At 38.4% G+C, this 14,246-nt stretch overlaps 1 protein-coding gene across 1 annotated transcript in view; it reads left to right on the top strand.

Moving 5' to 3' along the window:
• LOC126284201 (glycoprotein-N-acetylgalactosamine 3-beta-galactosyltransferase 1-like) overlaps positions 1-14,246 on the top strand; it is a 162,469-nt gene that overhangs the window by 93,908 nt on the left and 54,315 nt on the right. The window contains exons 3-4 of the mRNA XM_049982961.1: positions 1,228-1,383; positions 5,740-5,881. Of these exons, the coding sequence (XP_049838918.1) occupies positions 1,228-1,383; positions 5,740-5,881 (298 nt within the window). The remainder of the gene's footprint in view (positions 1-1,227; positions 1,384-5,739; positions 5,882-14,246) is intronic.

Here is a 14,246-nt window from a genome sequence, read left to right as displayed (position 1 = left end):
TAGCATCTCTGTAATATTACAGTACTCTTTCTCTAAGTCTCTCAAGTGTGTATCTATTACTGAATACCTAAGAGTAAAGTCTAAGCACGCACAGCAACCTATTATTTCGTGATTTTCATGGAGCAATGATTCCTACGACATAGTTTAAGTTATGGTCAAATCTATGACTTCCTCTTAAAATTACTTTATACAGTGTCTAGTGAGGACTATGATTTTACCGATTTTTCCTCTATTGTTATGAAAAAATCATAAAACTTAAGAGCTTGCCACTATATGCATAGTAAAAAAGTCTATTCCACATGAAATATTTACATATTAAGGCATATTTGTGCTACACCACTCCTTACTAGATTAGGTAACCAGTCCACATGGAATTGAAAAGATATAGTCATTTTGCTATTTACAATAAGGGTACAGAATTGGTTCAATAATTCTCCTTTCAGGCATTTGTCAAATTTCTTTACCAACTTCTTCACGTTTCAACCAAAGAATGGAGTAATGTGTTTTTTAATTGGTCTGCTGTGGAATTACACCATATGATACACCGAAGTTTTGATAATACCTAGTTTTTTCTCAAACACTTGCAGATATTAGAACAACACTTTCTCTAGATCATTCTTTTGGCTCCTATCAATTCATACAGCCTCTGTTACTTTCTCTTTAACTGTCATTTTTAAGACCTCTACCTCACTGTTGATATCAGATATATCCCCATAGAATATCATTTTAGTTTTTACAAATTTAATCCTCGACAATATTCCCCATGTAAAGTCTCGGTACTAGAAGATCTACTATAATTGATTGGCCCTTACCCAACGGGTAGCATTTACCCAAAGATCAATCTTTGTGTCTCTTTCTCTAAGAAAATCAAGCTCGAAAATGTAGTCTGTAATCAATTTATCTACCACAAGGAACAGGTCTTCAGTTACTCCATGTCCAAGGTCTAATTTGAGGTTGTGACTTGCAGCCGAAAGCAGCAACTCAACAGTTCTGTACTGGATACTTAGGGACTTCATTGCTATTGTTTATTTGGTCAAATAAGTGCTAGGAAATCACACTGACAGCCACGCCTGTATGGGGAACGACAACTGTAGGCATATTGCCCACCACTGCTTTGATTTTTGTTTGCACAATACTTTTGGTTTTGTCTACAAGTTATTATTTCATTCCAATAATTCCTGTCTCATATCGGTATTATCATTGTACATCAAATGTCTTCTGTTCCAGAATGCAATGGGACCACAGCTGACGGCGTGAAGCAACGTGTACGTGTGTTGTGCTGGGTGATGACTGGTCCTAAGAACCATGCCACTAAGGCAGCCGCCGTAAATGCCACATGGGGCCAACACTGTGACAAGCTACTCTTCATGACCTCTAAACATGGTGAGTGTTGATCGTTAAATTACTCTCAGAATAAAAGTATTGATACACCATCAAAAAAGTGAAGAACTGTGTAGCTTTTGTGCCTGGGACACTCCTGGTTGACATTCACATGCCAAATTTAAATGTTTGTCTTACTTTGTACCTTTTAACACTATGTATTTAGTGTCCTAATTTCATGTACATAATAGTGCACATAGGGTGTTGTACTCTAATGGTGGGAAAAGGGTACCCACAAATGAGCTATTCCTCTTAAAACCAAACGGATAATCTATTAACTCTGAAATGACATGGGCCCAGACAGGGCGTGAAGCACAGCCAGCTGACACAGCATTTTGCTATAGTAGCCGCTGCTTCAGTAGTAACCCAGTTCTCTGGACAATGCCGTGCCTGCAGAAAGTTTTGACAGTGCTTGTCTTCTACATTAGCAAGCTTTCTTTGCATGTATATATAACGCCCTTCCCCCTCTGGCCTGCCAAGCAGGTCATCGGCATAGCAGGGCTGTGCAGTGCCACACACGATGTATCAGCTGTACCATAGGGTTTTAACATTGTGTGATGCAGCTATCATCATCACAGCTGGGTTGCGCACCAACAACCACTGCCTGATGGCCTAGCTATCAGATCACCTCCGCTGTGCTGCCATCACCACAATACCAACTGCTGAGAATCCCACCGCTGCTTCACAGTTCATGGTACGGACAGAGGTCCTCTCACCCTTATGCTGCTAGTGTCTAAAGCTGACAGACACAGTGCCAAGCCACCAGCCTGGAGTCTGACTCTGAGTAACACTGCCATCACCCACCTTCACTAAGGCACCAGGCCACTGTGCCAGAAGTCTTTGCCTGCCTGCTGCCTGCCGATCCACAAATCTATAACAGCTGCCACGGTCTCAGTACCTGAAGTGGCAGATCATTGAGTGAGCATGTGCATAAACCCCAAGGATATCTGCTGTACCAATGTGAGACATCATGGGTTGTTGTGGCAGTGTGAGTGAGGGAGTCCCAGGATAGCTGCAAATTTCTAATTTACATTTTGTTGCATGCTTCTAACAACTCATTACCACATTTGTGTTCTGTTAGTTGAGCACAGGTGCTGACGACCTCCCTGTTCAGTGCCGTACATGTGCCACCACTACCACCATAGATTGATGTCAGGCTGTGCTTGGAATGATGGTGTGAACTGTAGCTGTTCAAGCTTATAGGAATAATAAAGAATTTTCACATTCACTGAATTTCTTGTTGCAGCCAACCGTAACTGACTTCTTTCTCTCTCATCAGCCATACAAACGCAGTACTGCCAGGTGGTAGAGCCGAATGTCTCCTGACTAACATGAAGAATGTCTTTTCCACCCCTTCATAGCAGTCACTGCACATCCAATCCCCACAACTCAGAGAGTAGGTCAGCATAACTACAAGTTTGTGAAGTAATGTAGTGAGAGGAGCACAGAAAGAGAGAGAACAGTGTACATCTGTTGTGAGCCAAACTTCAGCTTGTATGCTCCCCCAGGCCACCATATGCGGTATGTGCATGGAGAAGTGATGTCTATAATGAACTGGCACCCGTTGGATGATATATGTTTACTTTGTTCACAAGGAGGCTCAATCTTCAGGCTCTGACCACAACATCAAGATTTATACTGGCATTTGTAGAAGTTCCTTTATTTCTTTATTTCACTAATTGCTACATCTAAATTTACCAAATCACTCTCTCCAGTTTATAAGTGCATAAAATATTTAAATTCCTAGCATTACTCTCTCTCTCTCTCTCTCTCTCTCTCTCTCTTCTCTCTCTCTCTCTCCTTCTCCCTCTCTACTCTCCTAGTAACTTCCCTCCGAGCACTCACTCCTTACCTGTTGAACTAAATGAGGTCATAAGGAATTAAAACAATGATGTTAATTCCTCTGACTACAATTTGTGTCCTCAGTGCAGTGATTTACCTTACCTAAAACATAATCATTTTTATGTCGTCTTCGACGTCTTTATACATTTTTCTACCCACAAGAACCAGCTTCAGTGTGCTCAGAGACATCTAGATTAAACTTTAGAAGTTGGAAATTTTCCAATAATGTGACTGTAAATTGCTATTGCTAGACTGATAAAATGTTACCTGCTGATGCTATAGACAGTAATTATTACAGAAAAGTACTGGACACATTCTCCAAATACTCTCTTAAGCAGTTTGTCTGACAGAAATGTTTTAAATCCCTCTGCAAATAAAGAGGCTATGTCTTCTTTACTCTGTCAGTGGAGACACAAGAGTTGGTGAATTTAGTACCATCACAGCAGCAATGCTTACTGAAGGCAAACAATTTGTTAAGAAGCCATGATGACCAATTGTTAGGGCAGTTTAGCTTTCACTATTGCACCTTCCATCTTCCAACATAATATGTGTGTGTGTGTGTGTGTGTGTGTGTGTGTGTGTGTGTGTGTGTTTGTGTTTGTGTTTTGACAGCTACATGAAGCCATTAGGAAAAATTCTGTGTAGTGCTACAATTAATATATAATAGGTACTGTTACCATCAGAATATAACTTCTTACCAGTTTACATACAGGATGGTTATAACTAAACCTTTGCTACTTGAGAGGATGCCCATTAAAAAATGACATATCATAGAACAACAAAACTTTATAGAAACATTTGTAAATACACGTGGAAGAGAAATAATGAATAAACCGTGAAAGAAATAGTTTTAATTTTCACATTAGAGGGTAACATTTGTTAATTGCATACCATTTTTATGTCCCAGCTGACAAACATTGCTCAGTGTCATGACCATTTGCACCACAAGGGCTTGGAAGCTTGTACAGGAACCATTTCACAATTGTCTGCAACACTTTGCAAACAGTGGACCATGGAATGTATAGCAGTCATGACAGCTTGTGCATTGCTTGAAGATCACACATTGTGCCCAGAATTCTCAGCCATGGCAACAGGAAATACTTTAACAATTTGTGGCACAATTGACTGTCAGCCCCTCCCAGGACCAACTCCAAATTTGCCATTCATTTCAAACTTCCAAATCATCTTTTTCAACCCTAGTCGGAAAGAGGACCTCTCCATATTGCTTTAATCCATCAATTCTCATGAAGAGCAGCAGCACTACTGCTGTTATTTTGGTGAAATGGCTTTATGAATAAAGCTCTGCTCATATTGTCCCGACCATGCTGACTGTCTGCAGTTGTAATGTGCACTGATGCTTGTGTTTCATTCCTATGTCGCAGTACTAGTACCGGCACCTAATGGCAAGTCATGACACTAACACTACTAACAACAGAAATACTGCATTGCACAGTCTGAACATCATTCCTACAAAGTTGGTACCTATATGGTAACCATTTTCCATGTACGCTGGCTCAAGTAACGAAAGCTTAATTATAACAACATGCTGTCCAGATGCAGATATAAGGCAATAGTCATTATTTGTCTAATGATTCATTATGGTGCATAACAGATTGAAATCTACCCTAAATACATCCTTAGTAGACTCAATTAGATCTTCAAAAACTGTTATCTTATTAGACAAAGCATGATCTGGTCTCCTGTCTATATTGTAGGAGACAATTTTATCCTTACAGCCTGTGTTATATGTCACTGTGTTATATATATCACAGGATGTTATCAGTTGAGAACAGATGCTAAGAACACAGTTTGGTCTTCAGTTATAGGTAGCTTGTTAGTGCCAGTAAGCCTAATGTCCATATCACCTACTAACAATTCCCATCTATCTGCAATACTCTCTATTGCTCACTCTCCATCATGTTAGCTAATTGCCTGTTCAGTGTTGCAGTGCAGAACAACTGAAACATTAGAGTAGTTCAAACACTGAGCTTATATTTGAGAGGAGTGTGGTTGAATTCCAGTATAATCATCCTCACTTAGATTTTTCTCAAATCACCCTTCAACATACCATGATGGTTCTCTCAGCAAGGCCACAGTCAGTTCTCACCCTCATTCTTGCCTAGTTGAGCCAATGCTCTACATTTAATGACCTGACAACACAGGATTGCAACCTCCTCCTTTGCTATTCTAAGTGCAGTCAGTTTTTCATAGAGGTTGTAATATGCGATTTTTGATACGAGGTGCAATGGATGGTTGCGCAATGGTGTTATGATGTGTATATTTAAATCAAGTTCCAGTACTTGAATAATTAAATATAAGTTTGCTTTGTGGTCTTGAACTGCTGCCACAATTTTATGGTTGAAATATCTGTAGCAGTTGCATTTTATCACAATCTTCTTCTTTCATGTGATGTTATTGAGACATCATAATGCACCTTTAAAACTTGTTACTTCTTTATTTTATCAGAAATTGCTATTCCTTTATGTCAACTACATGGAGTTTTTTTGCTATCCACAGATACCACACTACCCACAGTGGCACTTGATGTTTCAGAAGGGCGGCAGCATCTTTGGGCTAAGACTCAAGCTGCGTTCAAATATATTGTCCATGAAGGCCTGTTGGAGAGTACTGATTGGGTGCTTAAGGCTGATGATGACACGTCAGTATCACTAAAATGCAGGTTTTTAAAGATAGAAGCAAGGAGTTGTAATAGAGCTAACGTGGTGTAAGGCATAAGATGTAATCATGTATGTGAAGGAGAATCATATACTCTAACATGAACTACCCTATTCTGAGTGAAAGAAGGAATGAGGGAGAATTTTCCCACAAACATATGACCTAGCATGGGCAGTAAGCCAACAAAAGAACTTTGATTATTTTCTGTCATAATACATTCTTCTGATGTTCTGCGCATTGTGTCATATGGTGCCACTAAAACTGTGATAGTTCAGCAAAACACTTAGGATTTTGTTTATTTACTATTTATCATGTTATATAGGACCATGCAACCCAAATCTACATTGTCATGGAAAGAGTCAGTACATAATTTACAGAATGTTGATTAAAATTTTTATATGCAAATAATTAAAGAATTAATAAAACATGAAGAAAATTATTAGAAAGTGTTAGGTTGATGCATAAGTTCATAGCATTTTTCAATAAGTTTAATAAATCATAACAGATACACACAACAGAGACTTCACTATTTACAACAGTTTTCCAGTGTGGGGGTAACTTCCCAATTCCACCACTGTAGGTATCATGTGGTTTTGAGGCAAACAACTTGTTGAGCCATGTTTGGCATGCATTTTCATCTGGAAAGGAAATTCCTTGAAGGTTGTTCGATAGAGAGTGGAAAACATGAAACTGAGGGTACAAGGTCAGGTGAATTAGATGGGTGTGGAATGACATCGAACTCAACTCCTGAATAGTGTTTTTTCTGTCTAGCAGAAAGCAGACAGGCATTATCATGAAGTAATATCACTTCATGCAGACTTTCTGGTCATTATTCATGGATTGCATCAAGAATACAACTCAGTTGTTGACAATAAGTATCAGTAATGTTGGTTACACTTCAAGGCAGCAATTTGTAGTACAACACATCAGTGCTGTTGCACCAGATATATAACATTAGCTTTTGTGGATGCGCACATGTATTCATAAGAAGAGTTACTGCTCTGTTTGGGTTCCCCCATTCTTGTCTTTTCCTTAAGTTAGCATAAAGACACCATTTCTCATCACCAGTAACATAGCATGATACAAATGGTCAGTGTTGTTCATGAGCCAATCGATGGTGAGCAAGCAGAGATGCACATATGACCACTAACTGATTTTTTTTGTAATTTTGGCTAAGAGTGTGCAGTACTCATACACCCAGTTTTTGAACCTTCTCCATTGCATGCAAATGCCACATGATCATGGAATTATCCCAGTTTGTCACATTTGCCAATTCTTGAGTATACTGACATGGATCATTCAAACCTGAAGGTCTTCCTGAACATGGAAAGTGACTAATGCCAAAATGATCCTCCTTAAAATGAGAAAACCATTTTCTTGTGATGCTCTGTTGAATGATATTATATCCATACAAGGCCCAAATGCTTCTAGCTGCCTTCCCTGCTGTTACCTCTCTACGGAACCCAAACAGTAAGATGTGTCAGAAATGTTCTGATTTCCCCTCTTGGCACTCCATTTTCTAGTATCCACAACTCTACCCTCTATCTTCAAATGAGAAAATGACAATATGTAAACTCAAATAGCAACAATAAACTACAAATAAAAAATGTAAATCGATAAATAAATGCTTAGCAACTGGAATACCAACATGCAAAACAAAAATGCTACAAATGTATACGCCAACCTAATATATAAATAAAGATCACATTATAGAGAAAAGTTCTGAATTATTGTGGACAACTGCTGGACAGAACAGAAACTGAACCACAAGGGGACATTTCAACTTGGATTTGAATATTTAGGGTTTATCTGTCTTTTTCTCCATTCTTATAGAAGCCTATTGAAATTGAAACCTACTGAATGGTGAACACCTTTCTGTACAATGCTTCACCCTCGAGTGGGCCTGCCATTTTTTATAATATGAGCAGGTGCTTGGCATACTTCATACTTATCTAAAGAATAGTTGTTTTTATGTTACTAAGGTAAACATGTATGAGCAAAATTAAAGTTTAATCTTTAAACAACGATAAAGTAGACGTATATTATATGAGCTGTGTGACTACGGCCTCCCATCAGGTAGACAGTTTGCTGGGTGCAAGTCTTCCGATTTGATGCCACTTCAGCAACTTGCGTGTCAATGATGATGATTAGGACAACACAACACCCAGTCCCTGAGTGGAGAAAAGCTCCAACCCAGCCAGGAATCGAACCCGAGCCCTTAGGATTGACATTCTGTCGTGCTGAGCACTCAGCTACTGTGGGAGGACATTATATGAGCTAAATCATTGTTTCATTAAACAATATTAAAATAAACATTCACTATATCACTCTATTGCCACTTACAAGTGTTATCCTACACTAATGACCCACTCAAAGCATTAAACAGCACAGCTGCATCAGATCCCAGCCATCCGCTTATTTGATTGCTAATTGTCTCATAGACAATTGACTAATTGTGAGATTACGCTGTTAGCTCGGAAACTTAGTCATTTTCTTGCATGGATCGTCAATTTGTACTCACATAGCTCACTGTTTATTTTATATTACTGTTGCTCACTTGAGCAAATGACAGCACAGCTTATCACTGTTGGCTGAGGCAGTAATGCAGGAATAGGTAGTGGTTCACAATTGAGTAACAACCATGGATCAGTATAAGACAACGTTATTTGTGATTTGTGCACTTATATATAGGTGCGCCCATACAAGGGTTGAGGAAGTATTACCCAATTGCAAGTCATTCACTGAATGAATATGGAAGTTGCTTCTGAAAGAGTCAAAGTTGTCATCAACAAATCCCAAGTTGGAATATATAATATGTATAATGACATCATTAGAATTCAGAGAAATGTGAACAATCAACTAAATGTAGTTCATGAAGTGACACCATAGATCAGTCTGATAGTTATTTTCTGGGCTAAGAAAATGTATGGTGAGTGTACAGAGTTGCTCCCAAAATATAACACCATATAAGATATTAGAATGAAAGTAAACAAGCTTTCTTGTTCTTGTCTCAGAGGCAGTGGAGACCATTCTTGCAGTGAAGATTGCAGTATTCAGTTTGTGTATAACACACTGAATGTGATAAATCCAAGAAATCTTTTCACCTATTCTCATTACTAAGAATTGAAATATTCAGCACCACTGGCAATTGTGATCCCATTGGGACTGTAAAATTTTGTTTTTAATATAGTTCTGAGTCCAAATATGTACTTATTGTCTTTTGTTGCAGTTAAACATTAATGTGTTTTCTGAAAACCATATGGTGATGATACCGACTATCCTATTAGCCACATCATTTATGTTATAGTATATTGCAGTGCTTGCATTGTGAAGAAGAAGAAGAAGAAGAAGAAGAAGAAGAAGAAGATCATGATGATGATGATGACATCCTTCAGATGAACATACATGTTCAAATGAACAAGCACTGCAACAGCTACAGCAACTATGAAATACATGAAATGTATTCAGAGTTGTGAATGTGAATAACCGTAAGCTGTATAAGGGAATGATGACAATGAAAATTTGTACCAGACCAGGACTTGAATCCAGATTTCCCACTTTATGTGAGCAGTCACCTTAAATGTTTGGCTACTTGTGCATGACTCACGGCCAGACTGACATAAGTGAGTCATGCACAACTGTGAATACACTTCATGTATTTCATAACAGCTGAAGTTGCTACAGTGCGTGTTCCTTTGAACAAGACAACCATGTACATCCAAAGGAACATTGCATTGTTCTTCTTAACAACATAACCCTCCAATATAGTATTTATCCACTGGTACTGGGCAGCGATTTTCAATTAAAATGCCCTCCCCTGTACAAGAATTACATAATGTGTGTCCGAGTATAGGTTGTGGTGCAGGAACGATCATGACATATGGAAGTTTGGGTCTGCCTGTGAATCATGCACAGACAGTCAAAGCAGTTAAGGTGACCACTTGTGTAAAATGGGAGATCCATTTTTGAGTCCCCATCCAGCACAAATTTTCATAGTCGTCATTCCCCTATACAGCTAATGATTGTTAGTATTCGCAACTCTGAATTCATTTTACATGTTTCATAACAGCTATAGTCACCACAGTGCATGTTTCTTCACACATGCATGCATGTCTAAAGGAATATCAAATTTTTCTCCTCAACAACACAGGCCCTGCAATATCATATTTATCTGAATATACTGGACAGCAACATTCAATTAAAATGTCTTCCCATGTATGGGAACTATATAATGTGTGTACAGATACAAGTTGTGACAGAGGAACAACAATGTACAGAACTTTTTGTCTGGCCATGAATTGTGCACAGATAGCCAAAGCGGTTAAGGTGACCAACTGCGTAAAGATAGAAATCTGGGTTTGAGTCCTGACCCAGCACAAATTTGCATTGTTGTAGTTCCCTTATACTGCTGATGGTTGTTCATATTCGCAACTGCAAATATGTTTCATGTATGTCATTTATATTATCTTCCACATCTTTTACAATAATACTTGTTAAACAATGGAAAATCTAGGATGGAATGCTATTGTTACAATAACACTTGTGTCATTTGCAAAGAGAAAACATGTTGAGTTATCTCTGTATGTCCAGCTTTTCATAAATGGTTGTGGGACCTCAGCTGTTCAGTTCAGAATGTCAAATTAAACACCTTTCAGCTGTCTAAATTTCCAAATTGTTGTTTTATTGGACTACCAGTTTTGAGGATATATTCCGTCATCTTTAGGCCTCCTGACTGATGCGTAGGAATATTCCCACCTTTGGTCCTGTCAGCAGGTGATGTCTGAAGTGATCATTGTCTCAAAAATCTATGGATACCAGTCTTTGAATGATGCCCCCTATTTCAAGTGGACCTAAGGTAGGAATCTGTGAGGCTGCGAAGATGGCGTAATATTTCGTGAAAACTGATAGCCCGATAAAATAACAATTTGGAAATTGAGATGACTGAAAGGCGTTCAGTTCGACATGCTGTCAAGTTATCTGTTAGGCTTAATGGCACGTCATATAATGTATTGAGCAAAGCATTGGACCCAAGGCAGAACCCTGTGGCACATCCCACTTTCATCTGATGAGTCAGTTCTGAATCTCTTCCCTGAAAGTTGCACTGGAGGACAAAGATTTTTCTTTAGTTAAAGAAAATATCTAATGTACTCAGTGTATCATTTAGGCATGAAAGTGCTTTGTACATAAAATAATAAATTGTGTTGGCTGTGGATACTTCTTCCCTAAAGTCAGACTACAAGGCTGCCGGTAAATTAGGCTTACTGAGATGTGACACTGTTCTCTTATATATTGTTTTCTCAGAAACTTTGAAAAAGCAAAGAAATTGCTCAGTAACTGTCCACATTATCTTTTTCATCCTTTGTATTAAGTGACTTCACTAACAAGTATTCCAGTCTGTCAGAAAACTGACCACACTTAGAATATGTCTTAAACTAATATGTGGTGCACTGATCTCCACAACCTCACTTGAAATTTCATCATATCTGTGGGAATCTTCACTATTTAGTGATTTAATGATTCATTCAGTTTCAACTTTATTTATTTTCTGTAGCTGCATGTGATACAGTTGCCTCAGTGCACCAGCTTATAAGAATACTGCACATTTACTTGTCCCAATAAAATTTTGATTCAACTTCCCAATTATATATTTTGTGCAACTCTTGTGGATCATAATATGTTGAGCACCTTCATTTTTTTCTGGTACCTTTTTCCAAACTAAGAGGGTAAGAACAAAAAAGTGTTAACTATCAATTTAGTAAGGGTTAGAGTGATCACTTTATCTGTTCTCATTTTGAATGTGTCACACACTGATGAGAAGTATTTCCTAATGAATTGCCAGAAAGCACTGTTTACTATGATAATTGTTTTTCCCTATTGTATTTATTTTCTTGTCTTTGAATTTAACCAAACATATGACATGCAGTGTCTCAAAATACACTTGTTTGGGTTATCACTTCCTTCTGCTGACCTCTTCAGTTGACCACATACTTTTAATTTTGTCATTGTCATGTCAGTTGTTGATGGAGGAGTCTAGGAAGGCATGAATTGTTTTGACAAAAATGAATGACAATATCTGGAGCAACAGCTTTTGGCTCTGACATTCTGATGACAGTGGTCTCTACAGGAAGGAACTGAAATAGATGCACTGCCAAGAATGAAGAAACAAGGTAATGACTTCTTAGTTTGCTCACTACATTATCCTCCTCGGTCTTCATGGTTTATCATATAATTGCCAGATCCCTGTGCCTATTCCTGTGTTAACTTAATTATTACCTGCAAAGACATGGGCAGAATCTTTGAAAGATTAGTGGTTGGTAAGCACTTTCTGAGCATAAGTCATGAGATGGTCTACAAATGCATAAAAAACTTACTATCACTTTCTTTTTTATGGACTGCCTTATCACAAGAGCTATCCACATACCCACAAGTGGTGACTTAATTAACAGAGAAATGGAATACACCTAAGAAAGGTGTGAGATCTGATGCTGGCCACACTGAAATCACAGGGATATCACCAAGAGAACTATGGAGCAATTGCTTTGCAACTTATATTTGGCAACCCACTTTATCTATTTTCATTACATTTTTATAGAGTGGATAGGTGTCACATTTCCATAGCTGGAGATAGCTGCTTCACACACGTATACTCCTGCTTTGTGATCACTCCCTGCCTGAATATAATGAGCAGATGATTTGCCCAGTACTGGAGAATTTCAGAAATATCATCTAATGCAGAGACTGAGAGACTTACCAGCAGACCACTGGATTTTGAGAGTGTCAAACTTTGTGAGGACTCCCTTCTCATGAAATGAAAATGAACTGCCAGGAATATACCTTGAGTACTGCCTCATTTTTGTTAAAGTGATCATTAGGAAAGGCTGCTCTCGAAGTTGTGGTTGTTAAACTTCTCCATGCTTGCCAGTATTGTTTTGTCATCAGTATAGCCTGGAGAGAAGCTTTATGTACTAAGATAGAGAAAAATCAGGATGTCAGGCATACAAGACAAATACCTTTTGGTGAAGTATAACAGACCAGTGGGTTCTGCACATACTCTTTTATAACCCTATTTCCTTTAGAGCTGCATCAAATCAGTCATTTGAGTGAAGTTCAAAACAACAACAACCACAACAAGAGCAACTGATGCCTGAACATAAGAGTAAGGTGTGATTGGTGGAGTAGGTGAAGCAGACATACATAACATTTTGACAGCAGACTGAGTTGTCAACATCAGTCCTATTGATGGACGGCTGCCAGAGGGCTGCAGTGACTCAGTATATATAACTGTAGGCATCCCCTACTCCTTGTATGCATTGTAGTCCAAATGTGCTACTCTAGGTTCATATCTGTATTGTTCAGCCTACAACACTCTGGATTTCCACATCCACCATGGTGTACAATTTTTGCATTTTGAACATCAAATTATGAACTAAGCTTCTTCAAATGGATTGACAACAATATTTCAGGCATTGCTGAGGTGGTACTCATGAGGTGTGGGTAATATGGTTTTAGTGATTTCAGTTCTGTTGGTTTTGTTTTGATTGGCTCTGAGGAGGGTCTGGACTAGATCCTTTAGTTGACTTAAGTCTGTGAAGTGTCCAATTAGAAAACTGTATTCCTTCAACTGCCAATTTGGAGAATGCTTAAAAAAAGTATTTTACTGGTATTTCTGACTACTTACCTGATGTATGAAAGCCCATATTAGCAATGAATATGATACACTATCAAATTTACACTGCCAAGGAGTTATCTCATACTGGCAGACAGGTAGAATATGTATCACATCCCATTGTGCATCCAGTTCTGCCTGAGGGAGTACCAAAATGTGAGATAATTGTGCTCACTTGTGACTTCTCTGTTTTCTAATCAATCATTTCCTCATGACTCATCAGTACAGGTCAAAGATTGTGATGAACTTAGTAGTCTGTGTACCAATTTCCAAGGGACACAGTTTTCAGATATCCAAATTTGGCCATTAAGTTTACCATATTGGATGATGACTGAGCACTTTACACTAGTGTTCTGAGAAAATATCTACTCTCTGCTGGTTGGTTGTAACTGCATATCTAGGTAGGTTTAAATTAAAGATTGTGCCCCAATGTGCTGTCAATTTCTTAATGATCCACACTCTCAAAAATTATCAGTTTCCCGTGTGTTTTCACTCACAACTATTGAGTTCAGATGTTACGATGAATCTCTGAATTTGTCTCCCCTGTGTCACAGTCATACACTTATGAACTATGCAACAAGAAAAACAGATAGGCTTCCATTAAGCTGATTTCATTGGAAATCATCGCATGGTCCAAAGCTGTGAACAATGAGGTGGAGGCTAAAATGTGAAAAAGTTCAAC

Source organism: Schistocerca gregaria, chromosome 8 (genome assembly GCF_023897955.1).
Source record: "Schistocerca gregaria isolate iqSchGreg1 chromosome 8, iqSchGreg1.2, whole genome shotgun sequence".
Classification (NCBI taxonomy): Eukaryota; Metazoa; Arthropoda; class Insecta; order Orthoptera; family Acrididae; genus Schistocerca; species Schistocerca gregaria.
This window is presented reverse-complemented; position numbering and strand designations above follow the sequence as displayed.